General features: G+C 41.2%; 1 protein-coding gene across 2 annotated transcripts; it reads left to right on the top strand.

Moving 5' to 3' along the window:
- Positions 1–5,143: 5,143 nt before the first annotated feature.
- On the top strand, positions 5,144–8,057 carry LOC147460526 (uncharacterized). Of its 2 annotated transcripts, none has more exons than XM_086507887.1 (4): positions 5,144–5,384; positions 5,947–6,188; positions 7,038–7,181; positions 7,315–8,057. In XM_086507887.1, exons 2-4 carry the CDS (start codon positions 5,958–5,960, stop codon positions 7,645–7,647), a joined length of 708 nt encoding a protein of 235 aa, XP_086364013.1. In that variant the 5' UTR covers positions 5,144–5,384; positions 5,947–5,957; the 3' UTR covers positions 7,648–8,057. The 2 variants fall into 2 exon arrangements, with proteins under 2 accessions (XP_086364013.1, XP_086364014.1); XM_086507888.1 differs by lacking the exon at positions 5,144–5,384 and adding an exon at positions 5,533–5,860.
- Positions 8,058–22,849: the final 14,792 nt, after the last annotated feature.

Here is a 22,849-nt window from a genome sequence, read left to right on the forward strand (position 1 = left end):
TAGTGTGTGGTACTCACTCTCTCGCACTTGACGAGGGCATAAGGTGCAAAGTCCATGAGACTCCTCACCAGTGTCCCAACGTCCTATCTCACAACGTAGAGAATGGGAGCGAAGACGAATGGAGGCAATGGTGCGGATCGCACTCAATAGGATGGGCTCAAGGATGTAGGGATGGGTTCGGTTACCTCGTTCAGAGAAGAAGAGAGATTTGTAGTTTGGGGCAATGTGTGTGGTGTAATTGCTGAAGCGAGAACCTCTGGATTTCTCCCATGCCATGATACATTAGCGTTGTAAGAAGGCCTCATTAACTTGGGAATCGATCGACGCATCCTTGACCAAGTGACATGCATCCCATCTTCTAAACCATTTCCTGATGTCAAGCATCCACCCTGATCTTAGTATTTTGCTCTTGCATGTCTTTTGGACCTTTTGACTTGCTTCATATGTGATTCTAGGAAGTCGATACAAAGGGCTACGTTGTGTCTTAGGCATGTATTCCACAACTCTTTGCATGCCCAAGACCTCATTGGGAAGCGATCCGGACTCAAGAAGTAAGAGCATGTAGGGTGTTTGTGTCTTGACTTGGAGAAAGTTGGTGAGAAAATGCTTTTGGACATTCTCAAACTCTTTCCAAGTAGACTTCCCGATGCTACCACCCCACACCTCCACTCCATAAAGAAGCACCGGTGTCACGAATGTGTCAAAGAGGTACTTTTTGAGAGCCCAACACTTGATCTCTCCAGCATTGCACATGTTCTCAAATGCATAATAAGCCCTCTTTACGGCTTCCAAGCAACACATTGCACAATCCTTCCATTTATGATTGGATTGAACCTCAAGGCCAAGGTACTTGAAGCTATCTACCACTTCAAGTTGCTCATTTGTTGCATACAATGCATGGATGTTTGTCATTGAGGGTCTTTACAAGCATAACCTTGGTTTTGGATCCATTCACAATCAGCCCGCTATGTAGGCAAAACCATTCCAAGACGCTCATAAGCTTTTGTGCATCTTCTAAGGTATGTGCCAAGAGCACTACATCATTGGCATAAAGCAAAAGCATGATCACCGCATTTCAGATCTTAACCTCTTCTATGCCTTCTTGTTGCATAAAATCAAGAACCATGCATTCCAATTCATCAATGAGTAGCCCAAAGAGGGTTGGGGAAAGTGGGCATCCTTATTTGACACCAATGGTGCTTGCAAAAAATCCTACAATACCATCTCCCATACGTAGTCGACATATTACTTTTTGGTAGATGCGAAAGACTGCATGCATAAATTCTCTCGGCACCTGAAGGCTTTGCATATGTCTCCAAAGATTTCCTCGCAGTACCATGTCAAAAGCTTTCTTGAAATCCACAAAGCAACAATACAACTTTTTTTCTTTCAATGGAGACGCTTCCATAAGAACTTGAAGAGTGACAAGGTGATCAATAGGGCTATGATGCTTTCGAAAACCTGCTTGACCAAGCGCATGCTTACCGTTCTTTTCAGCCCATTCACTTATCTTCATCTCCATGATACATCCAAATAACAATGAGCCAACCATTATAGTGCGATAGTTGTTCACATTGTTTACATCTCCTCCTTTGTGCAAAGGTTTGATCCAATTTGCACTCCAATCATGAGGCAGCCATGCTGAAGTGCAAGGTTAAACATATTGCGTATCCAATATCGTGTTTTCTTGCTTGTCCATTTAATCATTTCAGCCTTGACACCTTGAAGGTCCCCTGACTTGCGAGTAGCAAGTTTCTCAATCGCGCGGCATACATCTTCAATGGTAAAGAAGGGATGCATAAACGAAAGGGAGCTACAACACTCCATCTTATCAACATTGGGTTGTTCATAGAGGTTCTTGCAATGTGTATACATATCCTCAAGAGTCAAGTCACAAAAGATCTCAACACGCTTGCCTTATAGATTTTGCCAAAACTTTCCACATGCATGTGCTTTCTCTTGTGCCAAAAGAAGTTGTTTTTTGACTTCTCACCTTCTCCTCTTTTTTTGAACAAGTGCTTTGTATGTGTGTCAACGTTCCAAGTAAAATTCCTTGTCTTTGCTTGCATCCAACCTTAGCAAGTGTTTTCGGGCTTGACTACATTCCATGTCAAACCATTTCTTTTTGGTGCTACCCTTCTTAGACCTTTTGCAAGACATGTGTTTCACTGAAAAGCATTCCTTCGCACAAGAGCAAATTACTTTTTTGAAAACTTTCCACTTGCATTCTAATGTTGGGCTCTCTTGATGCTCTGTCATGCTTAACATTTGGTCTACCATATCAGTATATATAAGCGCTCGTTTGAAGTCTAGACGTAGGTACGAATGATTCACATCATGATTGGAGGCTACATGCTCGGGTCTTTTACCACACTTGAGGTCAATACATAACATTCTATGATCCGATTCGGGATTCCATTCACCAAGTGTAAAGCTTTGTATGCATTCTAGAGTGGCTTCTGAAAACAACATATAGTCAATCACGCTATCACCATTGTGCTTTCTACATTTAAAGTCATTAATGCCTTGCCATAGAGATACACCATTTGCAATGAGCATTCCGGTACTATTGCACATATGTAGAAGTGACTTTCCATAGTGATCTAGTTCGTTTGCATTATTAGAACTTTGATTATACATGTATGAGTCATCCATTCTTCTTGATACATGCGGCATGTCGGCTTGTTGTGTGTCGTGTTGAAACATATTTGTGCGAGCATTCATGTCTCCAAAGACAATGACTTCACCATGGTCCTTGTAATGAACGATGTCTTCCTCTAGTTCAACAAAGGCCTGATCTCTATCCATATCTAAACGAGCATAAAAGTTGGAGTCATAGTGAGGAATGTAGCAACCAACCACAAACATGACTTGACCATTTGGTGGGCTGATTTTCAGCCATAAGTAGCGTTTATACTTATCTTCTTTGACAATGGAAACATCTTTCACCCTTTTTGGTCATACATGTTACGCCTCCTTGGCCTCTACGTTGCTTTGCATTTTTGGCCCACATCAAAGAATGCACATCATATTTTTCAAATCCAAGAATTCGTTGCGCATCATGCTCCCATGTTCCGACAAGAAGTATCACATTGGAGTCATTGGTAAGCTCACGAATGCCAATTCCCGCATTCCATGGATACCCGTTACAATTCCAAAAGCTTATTTGCAAGCGTAAGTTGATCTCATAGATCATGTGTCCCTATTTGTTGGGTGGACTTGTATCCTCCTCAAGTGACTTTTCTTCTTGAGATGACACCTTAACCTTCTTGCTTCTTTCTTCATATGCTTTGCAACGTACATTTTGTTGCATAAGAGTGCGATCCTCATATACATTACAACTTGTTCCTTTGAGGTAGATTCAACTATCGTCAAGGATGATCTTTCTTTTTACCTCATCAACCATGGTACATACAATAGGTCTTTCTCCCGAGCGAGAGACTCCTTGTTTTTCAACTCGATGCGCACCATAAGCTATGATTTCAAACATGCCAAAGTGTGTAGCAAAAAACTCTTTAATAGCAACCGCAAGAGATTGGGGTGTTTCCATGCTTTCCTCCTTGATTCCACGACGATGTTCTTTGAGTGTTTTTGCCGTTCTTGCAATTCTTGAGTGTCCACATTCTCTACATTCTTTGCTTGGACAACGGCTTGCGTGATAGGAGATGTAGAAGATACATTATCCTTACACATATCAGCCCATGATTTGGATGCATTTCTCATCTCACATACATTATGTCGTATTGTATCTATCGTTTCCACTTTCAATACATGATCACTCTCAACTTTGCTCAAGTGCTCTTTCAATACATTCATGTCCACAAGAGAGCGCTTACATTCTTGAACTTCATTCTCAAGATGCATCAAGCGTGTTGTTTGCATTTCAAGGACCTTCTTGAGGTGCTCATTCTCCACAACGAGAACTCTTAAAGTGCCATTCTCCATTGCAAGTGCACGCAGCTCTTCACCTTGCTTGTTGACAGTTTCTTGTAATGAGACCAAGTAAGCCATGACCATGGATTCCGTTGTTGTAGACGATGTGGTTGGATTCCAAATTCCTTGGAGATTTTGCTTCATTCTCCATGGCGAGTGTGGATTTTCCACGCTTGCGAGTTTGTCCGACATTGCTCTGCTCCCTCCTTCTCCCACGTGTCTCCTCGGTCCCCTCTACGTGCGCAGCTCTCCCGCCCTTCCTTGCTCTGCCCCTCTGCAGTGACTCCACCTCAACCCCTTGCTTCTGCTTCTGCCTTAGTCTCAGCCCGTTGATTTTGCCCGTCTGCACACACACACACACACACACACACACACACACACACACACACACACACACACACACAGAGAGAGAGAGAGAGAGAGAGAGAGAGAGAGAGAGAGAGAGAGAGAGAGAGAGAGAGAGAGGAGCCAAGTCCTACACTGCGTATCCAAAAACCCTATAGAGCTGAGCTCCCTTGCCGCAAAAGATAGAGAGAGAGAGAGAGAGAGAGAGAGAGAGAGAGAGAGAGAGAGAGAGAGAGAGCTGCCTTGGGCTTGTGCCCCACTACCTGCGCACTCCCCTGCACCCATCGAGGGCATATGACAGATAGAGGGATCGGTTTAATGGTTAGAAACTCCAGAAGCTTTGTAGAGCGATGAGAGAGTCTCGGTGGACAGTTTCCGCTACAAAGGAGGAAGAGAAATTTTCATCCGCCACCTGCTCCAAACTCCTTCACCTTCCACCCTTCTGCTCAAAACGCATCACCTCAAGATTCCCAAATTTTAAAGTTTTTTTTTAAAAATCGCACTCATACTTAAAAAGGTATTCCTAATGGCTTCAAAAAAATAAACGGTGCTCCTAATTCAAAGATTCCACTCAAAAACAAGAAAAACGATGCATTAATCTATAGCACGTAATAGCAGGCAATGACGAAGCACATAGATTTACAACAATACTACCTAAGAAAGATGAATACAACATTGATTGAGAGAGAGAGAAAGAGAGAGAGAGAGAGAGAGGGGAAAACGCTAAAGAGAACTTAGAAAAAAATGCTAAAGAAAAAATGGAAGAGCAGAAAAACACCTATTTATATGAACACAAAAATTCTTTTGACTTTCCACCTGCATTTTCCATCTCCATCTTCATACTTATTTCCTTCTTCGCATGGCCCTTTGACACTTTGTGATAGGGACATTGACAACAATTAACATTGGCTGTGAGTCGGCTAGTTTTGCCTGCAATTCAGGGTTTGTCAGGGCCATTTTAAGCAGCCCTTGCTAAAATTGGCGGCATCAAGCAATAAGGGCGACACATGGATTGCTCCCATTTCTGAATCAGCATGCAAACTACAAGTAGCCTCCTGGCTTCTCTAGCCTCCTTCATTCCGCTGCGAGCGCGTCATCTGGGACAGGTTAGGCAACCTGCTCACAATCTGAGAGAGAGAGAGAGAGAGAGAGAGAGAGAGAGAGAGAGAGGTTTTGATCTTGATCTTTTAGAGAGATGAAATTTGTTGTGGCATGTGTGTGTGTGTGTGTGTGTGTGTGAGAGAGAGAGAGAGAGAGAGAGAGAGAGAGAGAGAGAATAGAGCTGGATTCTGATGAGAATAGAGCTACCATTGTTGAAAGATTTCGCTTTTGCATCGATAACGTGACCCATGCTGAAGGCATCTTATACACAAACAAGTCTAGGTCTATTTCATAAAGCAGTGAAGTCAGTCAGATTCTAGTTTTGCACATGTTTCCTTTCTGAAACCCTTGACTTCACAGTGGTCATGTTCTCTGTTTCTCCACCGCTTTGTTCATCGAAAATCAGTTGCTCACTTACATTCTTTGCGCAAATGAATTGTGACTAGGTGATTTGAGGGCTGTTAGCATGTGCTTTCACTTGGTAAAGAGATTATGTGGATGCATCTAGTATGTGCCATTTTGGGTCGCTAAGCTAAGCTGAATAAACCGCGGTGTTGAGATTGGCAGATTCTGGGTCGATGGCTTCAGAGACAGCACTGGACGGTGTAGATGGTGACGGTAGAACACACGTCGAAGATGATGCCTGGACACCATTGGAGTTTGTGCATGAGCCACCTGTGCTCACGGTGACCCAGCCGAAAGGCTCGTTTTGCCAGATTGATGCTCGTTTTTCCGTTCCACTGCCTCCGGATGATGTTTATAACATTATCACGGACCCCAACAACAGACGTGTGTTCAAAAACATCAAGGTATCCTCACCTTCTTCAGCTTTTAATCATCAACGTTTGCCAAACAAGTGCTCAAATGCCAATTTAGGTTTTGGTTGATGGAGTAAATTCTGGTTGTTTGGGGTAAAAGCTACCTTTTCCAGCCACTTGGTTAAGTGCGGCAGTTCCTGGCTGAAAGCGCACCAGAAAACAAGCCATGCTTTAGTACTTTACCACCCATGTCCCCAAAGCATCTACCTTTACATTACTCATTGCGTCTTTCTGTGATTTTCCTCTTACAAGGGTTATACCAGTTCTGCTTGAATCCGTTTGTTTTATCTCAGAATTTTTACTTACATGGACTCGATGGTGAGGTCATTAAACTGCTTCAGTTTTGCTTGCCATGGTCTGTTTGCAGGTACATAAACAGTTTTCAAATCTGGATGCCTACAGTTTCTTGTCTAAAGATCATAGCTAATCACATGATTAATGCAATGATACTGGCATATTCAAAAGTTAACCTTTCGTGATGTGTAGCCATGCTGATTAACCATCACTAAATCATCAGTCTCTTGACAACGTTGCTCATGATCATCCATTAGACGGTGCTTTTTTGCCACTGTTTTGACCTAAGTACTTTCTTTTCTCTGTAAAATATGCTGCTCCGGCTACACCCAAAGCCCAATATGTGTATGTCGTGAACATTTTATGCACAACTCCTTTGATTGAGCTTGTGCGCATGTGAATCCAAATTTGTTGTCTTATACACAAAAGAGGTTTGACACATAGGCTACTTTACCTGGCTACACAATATATCACTGCTTTATTGAATTGCAGGTTGGAGCTCTTTTTTGAGACGCTAATACCTGGAAGTTTTGTATGACTAAACAGGAGGTGACTTACCGTAAAGTCCTTCAGGACGATGGAAATAAGCAGCTCGTGGAAGTTGAACAACTAGGGAGATGGCGCTTTTTGATGATTTCAGGAACATTTTCCTGTAGAGTGCTGGTCGAGCAAGATAGAAAACAGCATACGGCAAGTGTTTGTTTTGGAGTTTGTGTAGAGGCTCTTGTGTATATTGGCTACACACTCTAAAATCTACACACTCTAAACTCTAGTCTGTTTTTGTGCTTTGAAGGCGTAAGCTTGAAGGTTTTTTGCTTGGCAGATGATATTTGACTTGGTAAAGCAAGGCATGATGAGGAAATTCTCTGGCTCATGGAAAATTGAGGCATTTGATCCTTCTGAAGCAAGTAGCAATGGTGAGAAATCCGATTCGAAGGACAACGAAACACCAGAGAAGCCAGCACAAGTAGGCTCGTGGATAACATTTAATCAGGTTGTTGAGCCTGCAATTGTGCCGCCGTGGCCACTGAATGGTTATGTGAGAGGGGTAACTGCTAAGATTGTAAGAGAAATTCTTGGGGATCTCCAGCGTGAATGCATTCACCTTGCAGAGATGAAACAGGGAAATGCTGAAGGTGCGTCTGGAGCTGGATAGTGCTCTCTAATCGTTGCGACATTTCTCATTGAATGTTGTAACTGAAATCTCACATCAGCTATAAGGAAGCAGGTGATTATACTCCGCCATTTCGTTAAAGCTTACCCTGACCCTTGCCTCCATTCCACGTTGTTGATTAATGTCAGTTACCGGTGAAAGATCAGAGCGAATTGGATTGAATGTATGGAGAAAGTAATTATAGAAGTCAGTGGTCTGGTGCATAGTATGGAGAACTTATTTCAATCTTCATCATTCCATTGAAAGTTTGACTTGCAAATAGACAGCAAACTTTGGGCATCTGTCGATTGTCCAATTTTATTGCGCAACATTTGAAGCTCTTTCTAGTGTTTTGACTTTAAAGGGATGTAAGTGTCCATTCCTACATTAAAACAAAATTCTCCTCTATGATCTATGTGCATACTACAGAAGTAATGATGGGAGCTAGGTTCAAAGCAGCCTGAGATAATTCAGGCTTAACACACACACACACTTTTTTTTGTGGTAAATCTTGTTGATGGAATTAACAGGTGGGAAACCTCGAGCGAGGAAAACTCAAGAGATACAAAACGTGGAGCACCATGAGGCTCTGAAGGCTAGAAGCAGTCAAAGTAAATCTTGTAGGCATCATGAGATACAAAAGGTGGAGCACCATGAGGCTCCTAAGGTTAGAAACAGTCAAAGGTAAATCATGTAGGCATCAAGAGTGATGCCCCCAACATCATGTGGAAAACCAAGTGAGAATTTGGACAAGGGAAAAGGGTCAACATCAATGCCTTGAAACATCAAGGAGTTCCTATGGTGCCAGATGGTTTACAAAACCCAAATTGAGAATGCAAAGATCGAAGCACCCCAAATGGCTAAAACCGTCCATGAAAAATGTTGTACGGAAGACGCAGCCTAAGAGCAATCGACACTTGCCGAATGTAGTATCTAGAGTAGTGTCAACCCCACAATAAGTGTGGCTCGATCCCCTCAGCTTCATGGCATCTTAGACAACGAGAAGGTGCAATATGCCATGCATGTAGTAAGTTGCCAACAAGTAGAGCTCCCACTAAGCATCACCACAAGAAAATATGTTCCTTCAAAGGTAGATGACTTTGCCAAATGCTAGATAGTGTTCCTTGCCACCACAAGGATGACTTGGAGAGAGACCATAGTTGATTACCATGATGCACAATCCACACATCAAATTGCAGGAGGGCATAAAATTGCCACTGCATTTCAATTGGTAGCAGCAAGATTCCAATCAAAAAGGCGGGAGTCCTCATTCAAAGGAGGAATGTGTGAGTGATCAACAAGCATCTTTTGAATCTCCCGCCAAAGAGGAGAAGTGCAAAGATCCTATCGAAAACGGGACATTGCATAAAAACATGACACGTGTCATCCACCACCTAATGCACCTGGCAGATTCCTTTTTAGGAAAGAAAAACACACTTGGTGAGGAGATCGTTGAACCAAAGTTGAAGAGGATTGCCTGCTCCAATGCAAGACTCTCCAAATGAAGGAAGCTACTTGGAGGAGATTGTCTACCATGTCATGCCAAATGCGAAGTGAGCCTTCCAATCAACAATGAGAGAAGAAGTAAAGGGACATCCTGGAATGTGTCCTTCAAGCTTTCCAAAAATGACGTCCCAATATGTGGCCTGCCAATGACCAAAAGATGGTGTGACAATATGATATGTGCACATAAATGTGATACCATGAGTGTCCAAGGTTGTTGCTGCTCCACCAGGACTCCAATAACATAGCTTTCTGGGCAGAATATGACGACACAAGTCCAAAATATTCAGCTGTCCAAGCCATTTGGGAGAACACAACTTGTCCATAGATAAAAGCCGAATACGCTTCGTGTTAGACAAGGTCCGCCAGAAATGCTCCAAAATACTGGACATAAGGGATTGCAAACGTATAAGCCACGAGAAGACAATGGACAATTGTGAGATGTACATGTAATGGCCAAGTAATGCAGGCGTTGGAGTACCCAGTCCAGTTTCTGCATAGTCGAGATATCCCAAGCCAGTGGATAACCCCAATGGCGAACTATGGTATGAAAAGGAACAATCTCCCTTGGCCACAATATCTGATGCCAATCACACACTTTTCAAAGGTAATAGGTTGGTTTTACAAAAATTAATGTTGATGCTTGCCACCAATCGAAACAAGTGAAGAGTATGCATAATGTGTTGTACATCCTCATAACGATTGCGATGGATAAACAAAGAATTATTCGCATAGGCTTGACCAATAAAGAGCTTTCCAGATGGTAATGTTAGGCCATGCAATTTGCCACTGAGATCAAGAAATCCAAATACTTAAGCAAGGGGTGTGTAGCAATAGCATAAAGCAAAGCACTGAGAGGACATCCCTGCCTTAATGAACATCCCAAAGGCCAAGGTTTTGTGAGAAATCCATCCAATAAACGTGCACACAAAACACAACACGGAATAGCCTAGTCCCAAATCCAAGGTGTTGCATGGTATTGGCAATGTAATCCCAAATAACAATATCAAATGCCTTTTCAATGTCAACTTGCATAAGCAAGACATCCTGCAGAGTGTATTTTGCATATTCCATTCCAATGATGAATTGGGGAGGTTATTAGTAATTTGACATCGTGGCATGAAATAGTATTGAGATTGATGTAAGCCTTCATGTAGAAAGCACTTGAGTCAATTAACAAGCATTTTGGCCATCAATTTATATACGACAAGCATGAGCATAATATGCTTCCAATGAGAAAATTCTTCATATAATGCATGCTTGGGTATCAGCTTAAGCAACCCTAATTTCCAAGAGGAGGGCAATTCCTGTTGCTCCCATGCCGTATTCATCACATTATCAACATTGACAGCTTTAGGCAATCCCAAAAAGACAAGAAAAATTGCACAGTAAATTAAATCAAGCAAGCTGGCATACAATTTCGTCTCAGTGAAAACTACTTCCAAGTCTTGAGCCTATTGCATTGAAAGAATGTGAGTAACATGCGATAGAAACAAGTGTCACGCTTGGTGAGCTTCTTGTGTGGGAGAAGAAAGAGCCTCAAATATCTTGCCATAACGAGAGTGCATGGCATAAGCCAACTTTAGCAAGGAGGAGGTCCACTCCCCCGATGATAATTTATCTCTTTGTATAGCTTGAGACTGCCTAGAATGATGGAAGTGCTTGAAGAATTGTTTAGAGGCACATCCTTTATCTACAAAAGCATGTTACCGAGCTTGAGTCTGCCATTTGGCCAGTTTCTTCTTATTGTTATGCTCTAATATAGTACGAACAAAAAAAGAACTCGGGCATTTGAGACTCAATAAGAGAGGAATTGCTAGCAAGATGCTTCAATATGCTACAAGTATCCATCTGAGAGATCAAGGCGGGATAATGTCAACAATCATGGTGCGAAAAAGTTCATGCTTGAGATAAGCATTATTGACATGCAAAAGTCTCTTCCTGGGTAGGGAGTCATTGACAGAAAAGGAGCCAAAATGGAGTTTCAAGAATGTGGAAGAATGATCCGAAAGACACATAGCATAATCATTCTGCATATCACATACAAAGTCTTTATACTTCTGCATGTGAAAAAGACACCAATGATCCAATCGAGCCGATACATAGATCGAGCGTTATGTTGAAAAGTGAATATTGAATCAACCGCATTCAAAAGGGGCCACAAATCCAATCCATTACAAGTCAACATATATTGATCCCACGATTGTCGTCTATATGAAGCATGTGAGAGTATTGTCTGCAAGGTTTGGTGCATTATTAAAATACCCATAGAGAAATGCATTGGAACACCAACAATATGAGGATACATCACTTCAAGACCGTGCCCTATTAGCGAAGCATGTGTATGCATGCTATCCACCAAATTCAAAGATTTCCCATTAACAATACATTGGATGAACATCCATTGCCTAGTCGGGTCATTGAAGACCAAGGTCGGGAAGAGCTCATGTCGAACAAGCATAAGCACTCCAGAATAGCCAACTGATCTACATAAGCTATCCAATAACCCACAAAGTAAGACGTTTGCCCGACAAATTGATGCTAGTTGTGCTCTTGAAGAACCACTATGTCTGTGCGACATGTATGTACATAGTTCCAGGTAAGCCGCTACTTGTTGTGATTACATAACCCGCACACATTATGGGAGATGCAATTTAAGAACTATGCATCCTATATGGTATATATAGTGGGTGAGGAAACTGGAAAAAAGAGACTTAGGAACTAGTGCCCATTGACACATCCTCTCGATCTGTAGGTTCATGAGGAGACGAGTCAAAACTTGGACAAGTAGGAGTGAAAATAAGGGAACCTTGCAATGGAGAGACTTCTCCTATAACAGCTTCCTTGTAGGAGCGAACAACCTTGTCCTAGGCAAAGAAGTGTTGTCGTTACAGGGAGTTTTTTTTTAGTAACATTCTTCAAAGGGGGCACATAGTTACGAGAAGATGCCGAATTAGGAGCTTTAATAGTTTTCTTGGGCACTATCCAAGCCTGAGAGGTTGAAACCTATTCTTTCTCTTTATCTTTAACAACACACACACACACACACACACACACACACATTGGTACTTGTCTTTATATTTATGGTTTTAAAAAAAACTAAACTACCCCCTACTGCTGTCATCCTGGCTATGTATTTCCACTTAAAATATGGCTTTATATGTTTCCTAGGTACACTAAGTCGGTATCCAACATGGGAAGGAATCCCTATAGGGTTATTATGGTCGGAAGTCCTTAGCTGGCAGCTATTAATGTGATTAAATTTTTTTTACTCTATAACTGGGCCCCACCTGCCCTGCCTTGCTAAAGGCATAATGGCTATTGTGCTCTACTATGACGGACTGCATTAGTGTTGGAATTAGGGTTGCAGGAAAAGACACACAGCTTGGAGAAGATGAAGGAAGCTCAAGGCACACAATAGAGAGTGTATTACTTAGTGTGTAATGGAAAGAGATAGCCCTAGAATGATGGGTGTATATACAATGCACGGGGAAAAAAATCTCCTAAAGAGGGAAAAAATGCCCGGACGGTCCTAGTGTGTTCACACACATCACTACCACATTTATATGGTAACAAATCCCCCTTGGAGTGATGCGGTGAACGAGAGCTGTCACACGAGTAAAGGGAAGTGCCATGCCCTGAGGACATGATCAGTCCACAAAGGGGAGTAAGCCCAAAGCTTTGCGAAAAGCTTCGAGCTTCTCACGAGATAATGCCTTTGTGAAAAGATTTGCAAGGTTGTCCTATGTTGGCACATAAACCAAGCTGATCTCTCCTGCTGAGAGCCTCTCCCTGATATAGTGGTAATGCACCTCAATGTGCTTTGTGTGAGCATGAAAAACTGGGTTCATCGCAACTACCAACGCGCTCTGACTGCCAGTGTAGATAGTGTTGGTAGTGTCTTATCCAACACCTAAATCAGCCATAAGGCGTCTGAGCCATATACACTCAACCATAGTGTTGAAGACTGCCCTATACTCAGCCTCACAACTAGAAGTGCACACAGTAGGTTGCTTCTTGCTCAACCCTGATATACATGAACTGCCAAGCATGAAACAAAAACCACTTGTGGACACTCGTGTGTCAAAACAACTAGCCCAATTTGAGTTCGAAAAAGCATGTAAGTCTGGTAGCAATGATCGCCCCTTGGGATAAAACAAGCCAAGATGTAAAGTGCTACCAAGGTAGCGGAAAATCCTCTTGATAGCCTGCCAATGCTTAGACCCTAGGCTATGCATAAATCTGCTGACCTGAGACTGCAAACTGAATATCTGGCCTCGTGTTGCATACATAAATGAGGCATCCAACAAAAGTTTTGGTAAAGAGTGACATCTGCAGTCTCACCAGCATCATGAAGACTCAATTTCAAACATGTTTCCATGGGAGTGGCAATAGGTTTGCAATCCTCAAGTCTAAACTTACATAGCAATGTCTCTATGTAACTTTTTTGACACAAGGCAATACCACCATCACACTGCTTAAATTGTATGCCCAAGTAATGATGAAAAAGTCCAAAAAATTTTCATCTTGAAAGTAGCATTAAAATCAGCCTTAAATTCAACAATATGTGCCTCATTTATACCAGTGATCAGCAAATCATCCACATACAGAACAACAATGAGAAGTACATCGCCCTCACGCTTTACATACAATGTGCTTTTTGTTGGACTGTTACGAAAGCCTCATTTGACCAAATGAGTGTCAGCCTTCTCATACCAAGCATGAGAAGATTGCTTCAACCCATACAAAGCCTTCTTACATCTGCACACTTTGTCCTCTTGTCCTTTCTTGACAAAACCGTGAGGCTGCGTTACATAAACTTCCTCAAATATGTCACCATTCAAGAAAGAGTAACAATGTCTGATTGATGTACATCCCAAACAAAATGAGCTGCCAGTGCACATAGAAAACGCATAGTAGTCATACAACAAGTGGGAGGGAAAGTCTCTTCATAATCTATGCCTTTTTGCTGTGCATAACCCTTTGCAACAAGTTGAGCCTTATGGCGATCGATCTCACCATCCTGCTTGCGTTTCAACTTGTAAACCCACTTCGTACCAATGGCCTTTTTGCCAGAAGGAAAATCACATAAAGTCCATGTGTCATTTCCTATAAGTGCATCATATTCTGATTGCATGGCAGCCATCCAAATTTTTGAATTATGTGTTTCATCAAAAGACAGAGGCTCCTCAACATCAAGCTAGACACAGCCAAAGCATAACAATCTGATGCATAAGATGCATGGCAAGAGCCTGAACGAGTATGACTAGACAAAGGTGCATCCAATTTACTATCACACAATGTATGCACCAGCCATTTTGGCATACCTTTAGCCTACTCATTTTCAGACCTTTCCTCATCAAGTACATCATGTACATCTGTATCAGTAATAGGCTGATCTGTAACATTTTCGGAAACCCCCATAGGCTGTACATTTGCCTCATTGGAATTTACATTCGAACTTCCACCACTGAAAAGAGACAACAAAGTGTCATAAATGTCTTGTGAGCTTACATTACTGTCTCTAGTACATGATAGCAAGGGCTGAATATAATCTTTCACAAACACTACATCCCATGAAACCAAAATACGATTTGTTTGTGGATGACACAACATGTAACCTTTTCTCTCAGCATTATAATCAACAAAAATACATTTGACAGCCTTATCATCCAATTTTCTGTGTTGTGTTTGTAGCACCAAAGCATATGCCAAACAGCCAAAAACATGCATGTGCTCAATAGAAGACTTTCTATCATGCCATGTTTCATATGGAGGAATAGAATGCAAAGCTTTCATAGGACACCTGTTAAGTACATAAGTGGCACACATGATGGCCTCAAGCCAAAAAAAATGCGGCAAAGCTTGACTTTTGACCATACATTGTGCCATTTTTGTAAGTGACCCGTTTTTCCTCTTAGCAACACCATTTTCCTGAGCTGTATAAGACACTGTACATGGTGTTTTATCCCACGACTAGCCAAAAATGCATTAAATTCATGAGACATATACTCCCCACCTCGATCGGAACGGAGGGTGCCCATAGTACATTTCGATACATTTTTAGTCACAGAGCCAGAAATTGTTTGAAGCACATAAAAACTTCGGACTTCGCTTTAAGCAAAAATACCCATGCATGCCTGGAGTAATCATCAATGAAAGTCGCAAAGTAAAGGTAATTGCCCAAGGACGGAGTTTGCATGGCCCCAGAAACATCACTATGCACAAGCTGCAACCTGCATGTGGCCCTAACCGAACCATCCTTTGGAAACTTTGAATGCTGCATCTAACCCAAAATACAACCTTCACAAACATGTTTGACAGGTGCTTCAAGAGGCGGCAAAGAAGCAACCATATCAGATTTTTGCAAACACAGCAAACTGACAAAATTCAAATGCCCAAAACGTGCATGCCCTAGTTTTGCATCTAAAATAGCCCTTGAATTTGCAACTGCATTTGCAAAATTTTATCCACACTTGTCATACAAAGTGAGCTTATACAGCCCACGGCACAAAAGGCAAGATGTAACAATTTCATCACCAAAAATGAGATCATGAACTGTACATCTGTTATCCACAAATTTGATCACAAGTCCAAGTCTAGCAAGTGCAGATACAGACAAAAGATTCTTCTTGATACCAGGTACATAAAGTGCATCAACAAGTGTGAAAGAACTACAATTTGCAGCAATAAGCACAATCTTTCCAACCCCCTGAATCGGATAAGAGGCATTGTTGGCACAGGTGACTGAATTTGCATGAGGGACAGACTCAAGAGAGGTGAACAATTCACGATGTGAGGTAATGTGCTTTGTAGCACCACTGTCAAAATACCAGACATGTGAATCTGCCAGCAACTGACATGCATGCATCATGGACAACAGGATTGTAAGTGCACTCTGCACTAAAATTCCATTCTGTATCAATATCAGCATCAAAGTCTCCTTTCACAAAAGACTTAACAATGGCTGCATTTGTAGTGGAACCAGCATTTGTAGTGGAACCACTCTCTTTCTTCTTAGCCTCTTTCGCCTTCAATTTAGGACATTGCTTGATCAAGTGATCATTAGCTTTACAATAATGGCAACACATCTTATTTTTTGCCCTTATCACCAAAATTTTCAGACAAATTGCTGTCAGCAAAAGCATTAGGAACAGAAGTTTTGCCACTCGCAGCAGAACCATAAGAAGTGGTTGCATTGCTGTTACCACCCTTTCTTTGAGAAGCAATAAAAGCCTGTTCAACTGCACACTGCCTAGTCCTGTTTTTTCTAGAAAGTGACTCTTGCAACAACAATGTGCCTAATTCATCAAACTTGACAACTTCAGGATTTCATTGGGTCATAAGTCTCCAAGTACTAGCAAAAGTCTCGTAAGAATCTGGTAAGGCATCAAGAATAGTCTTCACAAGGGAACTCTCTGAAATGACTTCACATGCAAAAATAAGTTGCTCATTGATATCCTTGACACTAGCAAGGAAAGTGTCCATATCATCTTCCTCATGCATAATCTTTGATTCCAGCTCTTTACGCAACAAAGCAATTATAGCCTCATTGCAGCTTGCATAAAGACCTTCTAGAATATCCCAAGCTTGTTTTGTAGATTTCATTGAACGAATGTGAGGAGTAATGGTGCGCTTCATAGAAAATGCAATCAACACATGAGCCTGCGCATCCTTTACATCCCAACGAGCTTGTTCTACCTTAGACAAAACAACTCTAATAGCAGCAATCCTTGCAGCAAGACCTGCAGCAAGACCTGCAACATCTTCAACACTGCCTACGTCCTCAGAACCAGGATGTACATCAATGTCCTGCACAATATTCCAGACGCCCTTTGACACAAGAACATGTTGGATCATGTAAGCCCACATAGGGTAATTGTCCCCATCCAATGTGTCCTCAATAACAAACATCTTGAACACATTTGTGTTGTTGTCAGCCATGGAAAATTCCTCCACTTGATGTGAAACTTTCCGAAACGAGGAGAAACTAATTGAGACAAGCACGTGCCATATAGCACAACCCACATCAGACTGTATGGGACTTGTTATGCAGTAATTGGTGCTGACAAAAATCCTACACAAATGACAAAATTTCCTACGCAGACCTGGCTGTAGGGGTGACGGAGGTCGAAATGAGCCCGAATCAGAAATCTAAGCAGACCGAGCTCTACGAGCGCACCCAAATTTTCTTTTGACCTGTGAACGCTCGTCAAAGCTCACAGAAATCGAAGAAAGTGAGCAGGCATGTGCTAGAGTTGCTGGCGACTAAGCCCGGGAGGACGCAACCTGCTGTGATACCAATTGTTGGAATTAGGGTTGCAGGAAAACACACATACAACTTGGAGAAGATGAAGGAAGCTCAAGGCACACAATGGAGAGTGTATTACTTAGTATGCAATGGAAAGATAGATAGCCCTAGAGTGATAGGCGTATATACAATGCATGGGGAAAAAAACCTCCTAAAGAGGGAAAAATGCCCCTGTGGTCCTACTGTGTTCACACACATCACTACCACATGTATATGGTAACAATCAGAGGCGGCTACATGTTATGGCTTCCCTAGGAGGAGTAGCACATGGCCTACTCAGTGCTTGAGATGATAACGATTTTATGCCCTACTCACCATGAATGATTGTGATCTACCTTCTCTTAGTTAAAGAGGTAGGGTGCATTCTGCCCCTCACTTAGCCTTGTGTGTGTTTTACTTGCATAAAAAGTTAGGACTGTGTGTGTTTGTTCACTCTCTGTTGTACCAATCATGGAGCTTGCAACTCAACCGACACAGGTTGGCTACTGTTTACTGAGTTTGATATTATAGTTTTTCTCTCCTTTTTTCATACTCGTCTTAGGATAATATAACCAACAGGGCTTATTGGTTGGTATACCCTGTCGCTTAGCCTACTAAGGCCCACTATGTTGGTTGGCTTTGCTTGACAGTTCAAGGCACTACTGGATGTGTGGTATCTTGATCCCCGTTGCTTAGCCTGGTAAGGCCCAGTGGGTTGGCTATGCTTGACAGTAGGTGGTAATGGTTGAATGGTCTAAACACTTTTGGGCAAGCTATGATCCCGCAATTGGTTTTTGGTTCTAAGTAGCTCTGCGTAAATTTTTCATTGGTTTGATTAAGTTATACCTTAAATATTGGGGTACATTATAGTGGTTGTTGCCGCTTGGCTTGACAATACAATACTCTGATGATTCAATGCATGGATAGAAGACGTACTGCATTTGCATACTGTTCAAAAAAATCTTTTGGGGATGGGGGGTATACCCCGGATGTTTACTGGTATTGGACTATTTATTGTTACTGGTTGTTTCCTCTAACTTCATACAGGTCGCGCAAATACTGGCTAATTGGCAGTTGAGGGGTATGCCCCGGTTGCATACTAGTGTTGGACTTTTTTTATAGTGGTTGTTTGGGGTTTGGGGGTATGCCCTGGCTGCATACTAATGTTGGAATTTTTTGATACAAGTTGTTCTGATGGTGTGTTACAAAACACTTTTTTGGCATTCACAAAGTCCGGTATAGTTTGAGAAAAGGCCCTGAAGGCAATTGTTTCTTTTTGCTTCATGGTTTGACATTCGTTCTGGCTGGATATAGCATCTACATTAAGGGTTCTCTACCACTTGGTTTGCTAAGAGGTGTATAATTAGTATAATTGACATACAAACTTGGGAAGGTTGGATTCCATGAGCCCTAATGGGCACATACTATGTCTATCCTAAATAAACAAAAACAAGTTTGATATTCTTGTACTATTAATGGAATTTTTAAAGATTTCTTAGGCTTCTTTCTTTTATGGCTTCACGTATTGGCAAAAGCAAGAGGAAATGGAGCTTCACTAATCTGGAAAAGAAAAAGACTATTAAGATGTTGATGAGGGATGAAACACTTGGATTAGAAGGGATATGGCCTTCTAATCAAAATAATATTTATGCTAAAAGATCAAGAAATATAAACTTTGGGATAATAAAACATTTTTAATTAAAAGTATATATATGGAATACATAAGTACTTTGGACTGTGCTTGTAAGTTAAAAAAAGTTGTAAGATGGACATGTATAACAACTGGTATAGTCCATTGATACTTGTAAGTCACATCCAAGGTAACATATCTGTTGTCTTGTTTGGATGGATGCAGGTAATAACTCTATCTTATCTTGGAAGTTTTGTTGGCTTAAAGCAATTGTCTACACATGATTACACTTACACCTACTAAAAGGGAAGTACTTCTAATATCAATATACTAGAATGAGGCTTCATTCTTATAAGCATTGTACAAAGATAATTCTAAGACTCGGTTGATTTTGTACTTATCATTTCCCTTTCTCTGGAGCCAGCTGTCTTTTGAATGTAAAAGTTCAATATGTCTTATTATTTATGTTAAAACAGCTACACACACACACACACACACACACACACACACACACACACACACACACACACACACACACACACACACACACACACACACACACACACACACACACACACACTCATATCTATATGAGACACTCTATTCTTACCCTCCATTGGATAGAGCTCTATACGATTGGACTTAGCCACACAAGCTAATTGCTACATATTGTTGTTGATATGAATTAATTGAAAAGTCAGCATGGTTTAACTTAATGGGGTTTCCTTTTAACAAGAAATGAAACAATACACAGATAATCAAAATTTAAGTAACTGGGTCAGATATTAAGTAACACACGTACTAGAAACCTCCTGTAAGGGTCTTGTACAAGCTACAAAGCTTTGTTTTTTTGAAAATTTGGATGAGATACATACATAATGCTGGCCAAATTTTTTGAATTCCAAAATTGGTCTTCTGATATATTGATAGGCATACCAAAACCCTCTTGAGGGATGATTCATCTTGCTGTAGTGAGTACAATGATTTTTAAAAAAAACAATCCTTTGTCACCCACAAATGGCACAAAATCTGGTACCAACGGATGGTTTGGTTGAAGCTGAGGTAGAAGCACATTTACTAACTGCATATGCACTGGAAATAATGGAAGAACTGGCATGGGTTACTTTTCTATTCTTCCTGCAAGGAATCAATGGTACCATCCAAAGATGGTAGCGAATCTTTTGCTTTTGAAACAGTGACAATTTGATGAAATTCATCAAGCAAGCTATTTAGCAAAACAACTATAAGATCTTGCTTTGCATTGTGGCTTCAACATACACTAGTTGCGATCTTAAGATCTTTAATCTATTGGCTAATGCAATTATGTTTTTAGCACGCAAAACAAGAGTATATAATTCCATTTTGATATTCATGATGGAATATTTGGATTTACTGTCAAAAAGAGCCTCTAGCTCTATCTAGACAGCACTAACAGATGGAATATTATCCAAGTAATGGACAAAATTGTCTTCTAGAGAAGTTAGAATAATACCCAATGCTTGCTTGTCCTTTCGTTGTTGCTCGGTAGATAAGGCTCTAGTGACTGCAGCTGATGTACTTTCTTTGTCTATTGATAGGGGCTTTACAACATTCCAAAGATTTTTGTGCATTAGATAACCCTTTACCTTTATTTTCCAAGAGCCATATCCATTGCATTTGTCAACTTTTGATGTCATATTAAAATCTTCAAGAATGTTGGTAATGAGGGCTATTGTTAGTTATTCCACCATCTTGAAGAGCATGTTTGTCTTTGTCTTCATGTTTATATGTTGAGAAGTTGTCAGCAATGTTGCCCAAGTACCACTTTGTCGCCTATATAAACTGTCGTTAACAAGGGTATTTTGATATGTTATGCCTTGTAGTGCCATCTTTGCCTCCAACTATCTAAGACAGCTTTGCATGCACTTTAGAGAGTGTTTTGACACATTGGCCAAAGAGGAAAAATCCTGCTGCAATAGCTCAACATTTTGATATGATTTTGAGTTGAGTTTTGAGATGCTTTTGATTTGAGCTTGGTATGGATTTCTCTCTACCATATGAATTTTTGGGAGGCTTCCCCAAGACTGTATGCACATTGTCAAAGGCCTTGTACTTGCAACTTGTAGAATTGTGAAAAGATACTATAGATGACATGTTGAGATGCTCTGGAAACTACTACCAAAAAAACCAACAATCGACAGTGTTTCAAAAGGCTCTGCAGACAAGACTCACAACCTTCGATTGCATTTCAAAACACACAGAGGAGAACCATGTGAAGGGAGCACCACCTATGATGGGGGACAAAAATGAGAAGAAACCATGGCAGAGGAGCATGCAACACGCGCACACACACACACACACACACACACACACACACACACACACACACACACACACACACACACACACAGAGAGAGAGAGAGAGAGAGAGAGAGAGAGAGAGAGAGAGAGAGAGAGAGAGAGAGAGAGAGAGAGAGAGAGAGAGAGAGAGAGAGAAAGAGACCTCGACACCAAGCTTTGCCTTCACCAATTTCTTACGGTTTGAGATGTCATCCTCACCCATGCCAACTCTACTGCTCGGTGCTCTTTATTTATTTGGGGATTGTCAATTAACTGGCTTTTTGGGATGAAATTGATGGTCTAATAAGCTAAGAAAGTACACTACATGATGTCATTTTTGCTGTATACTAAATTTTTGTTGATTGAGGACTTGGTCTTTAAATCTGCTGGTTGCTGAGCATAAATTATTGTTTGAAGCCATTATTTTCATTGATTTTTTATTAAATATTGGGATGTCAACTATACCAAATTACTTGATTGGTCTAATTTTTTGGGGCCATGGTTGCCTTGGGCACTCTGTCTCGTGAAAGACTATAAAGACGAAAACTACAAACTCAACTTATAAATGGATTAATTTTGGTATGGTAATTGTTATATAGAGCCATAAACCGCATGTGAGGATGTAGTAAGAGATGACTATGACTAGGGTTTTAAAAAATGTTGGTCTCATACAAACAAGATCCTGTTGAAAGTATGAATACTTAACGTTCTTCTTTATTAAGTCATGTAATGGTCCTGCTATTTGAGAAAATTTTTCTATGAAGCGTCTATAGTATGCACACATACCAATAAATCTTCTTAGCTCATGTAGATTCCTTGGATTAGGCCATGCTTTTATTACCTCTAACTTTGATGGATCCATACGGATACCATCTTGAGAGATAATATTACCTAAGTATTTAATCTCTTGAAGGAAAAATTTGCTTTTCTTTTGGTCGAGAAAAAGCTTGTTCTCCCTCAATGCCTGAAAAATCACTTGGAGATGTTGTTTGTGTTCCTCCAAGGACTTGGAGTAGATGATGATTTCATCAAAGATACCCTGTCATCAAGGAGGACTCCAAATAGGAGGGGGGGGGGGGGAGGCATTCTATATGTGGACCTAATATTATGAATATTAGAGGGGGCAATGTTTTGTGAATTGTATTAATTTTTTTTTTCCGAGAAAAAGATCCTTCTATTAGTTAATGAAAACTGCCCATAGGGCTACATCCACCTCTGCAGGAGAGGGCTACAACAAGCATGATGGGGAGACTCTCCCAGTGAAAAAACAGCATATATACAATGAGGCTGAATCAAGAGATGGGGGGAGGGAAGAGCCACACAGGTGGATAGTAGTGCCATCTGGGCACCCCCTGGACAATGGTGTAGAAAGGCCCAGGGCGCCAGAGTCGAAGGAAAGCCTCGCGGCGCTCCCGCATGCGGTCGGAGCTGCCCTGTAGTCCCTCAAGCTGTCCTCTGAGAGT

Source organism: Adiantum capillus-veneris, chromosome 3 (assembly GCF_014529385.1).
Source record: "Adiantum capillus-veneris isolate H3 chromosome 3, ASM1452938v2, whole genome shotgun sequence".
Taxonomy (NCBI): Eukaryota; Viridiplantae; Streptophyta; class Polypodiopsida; order Polypodiales; family Pteridaceae; genus Adiantum; species Adiantum capillus-veneris.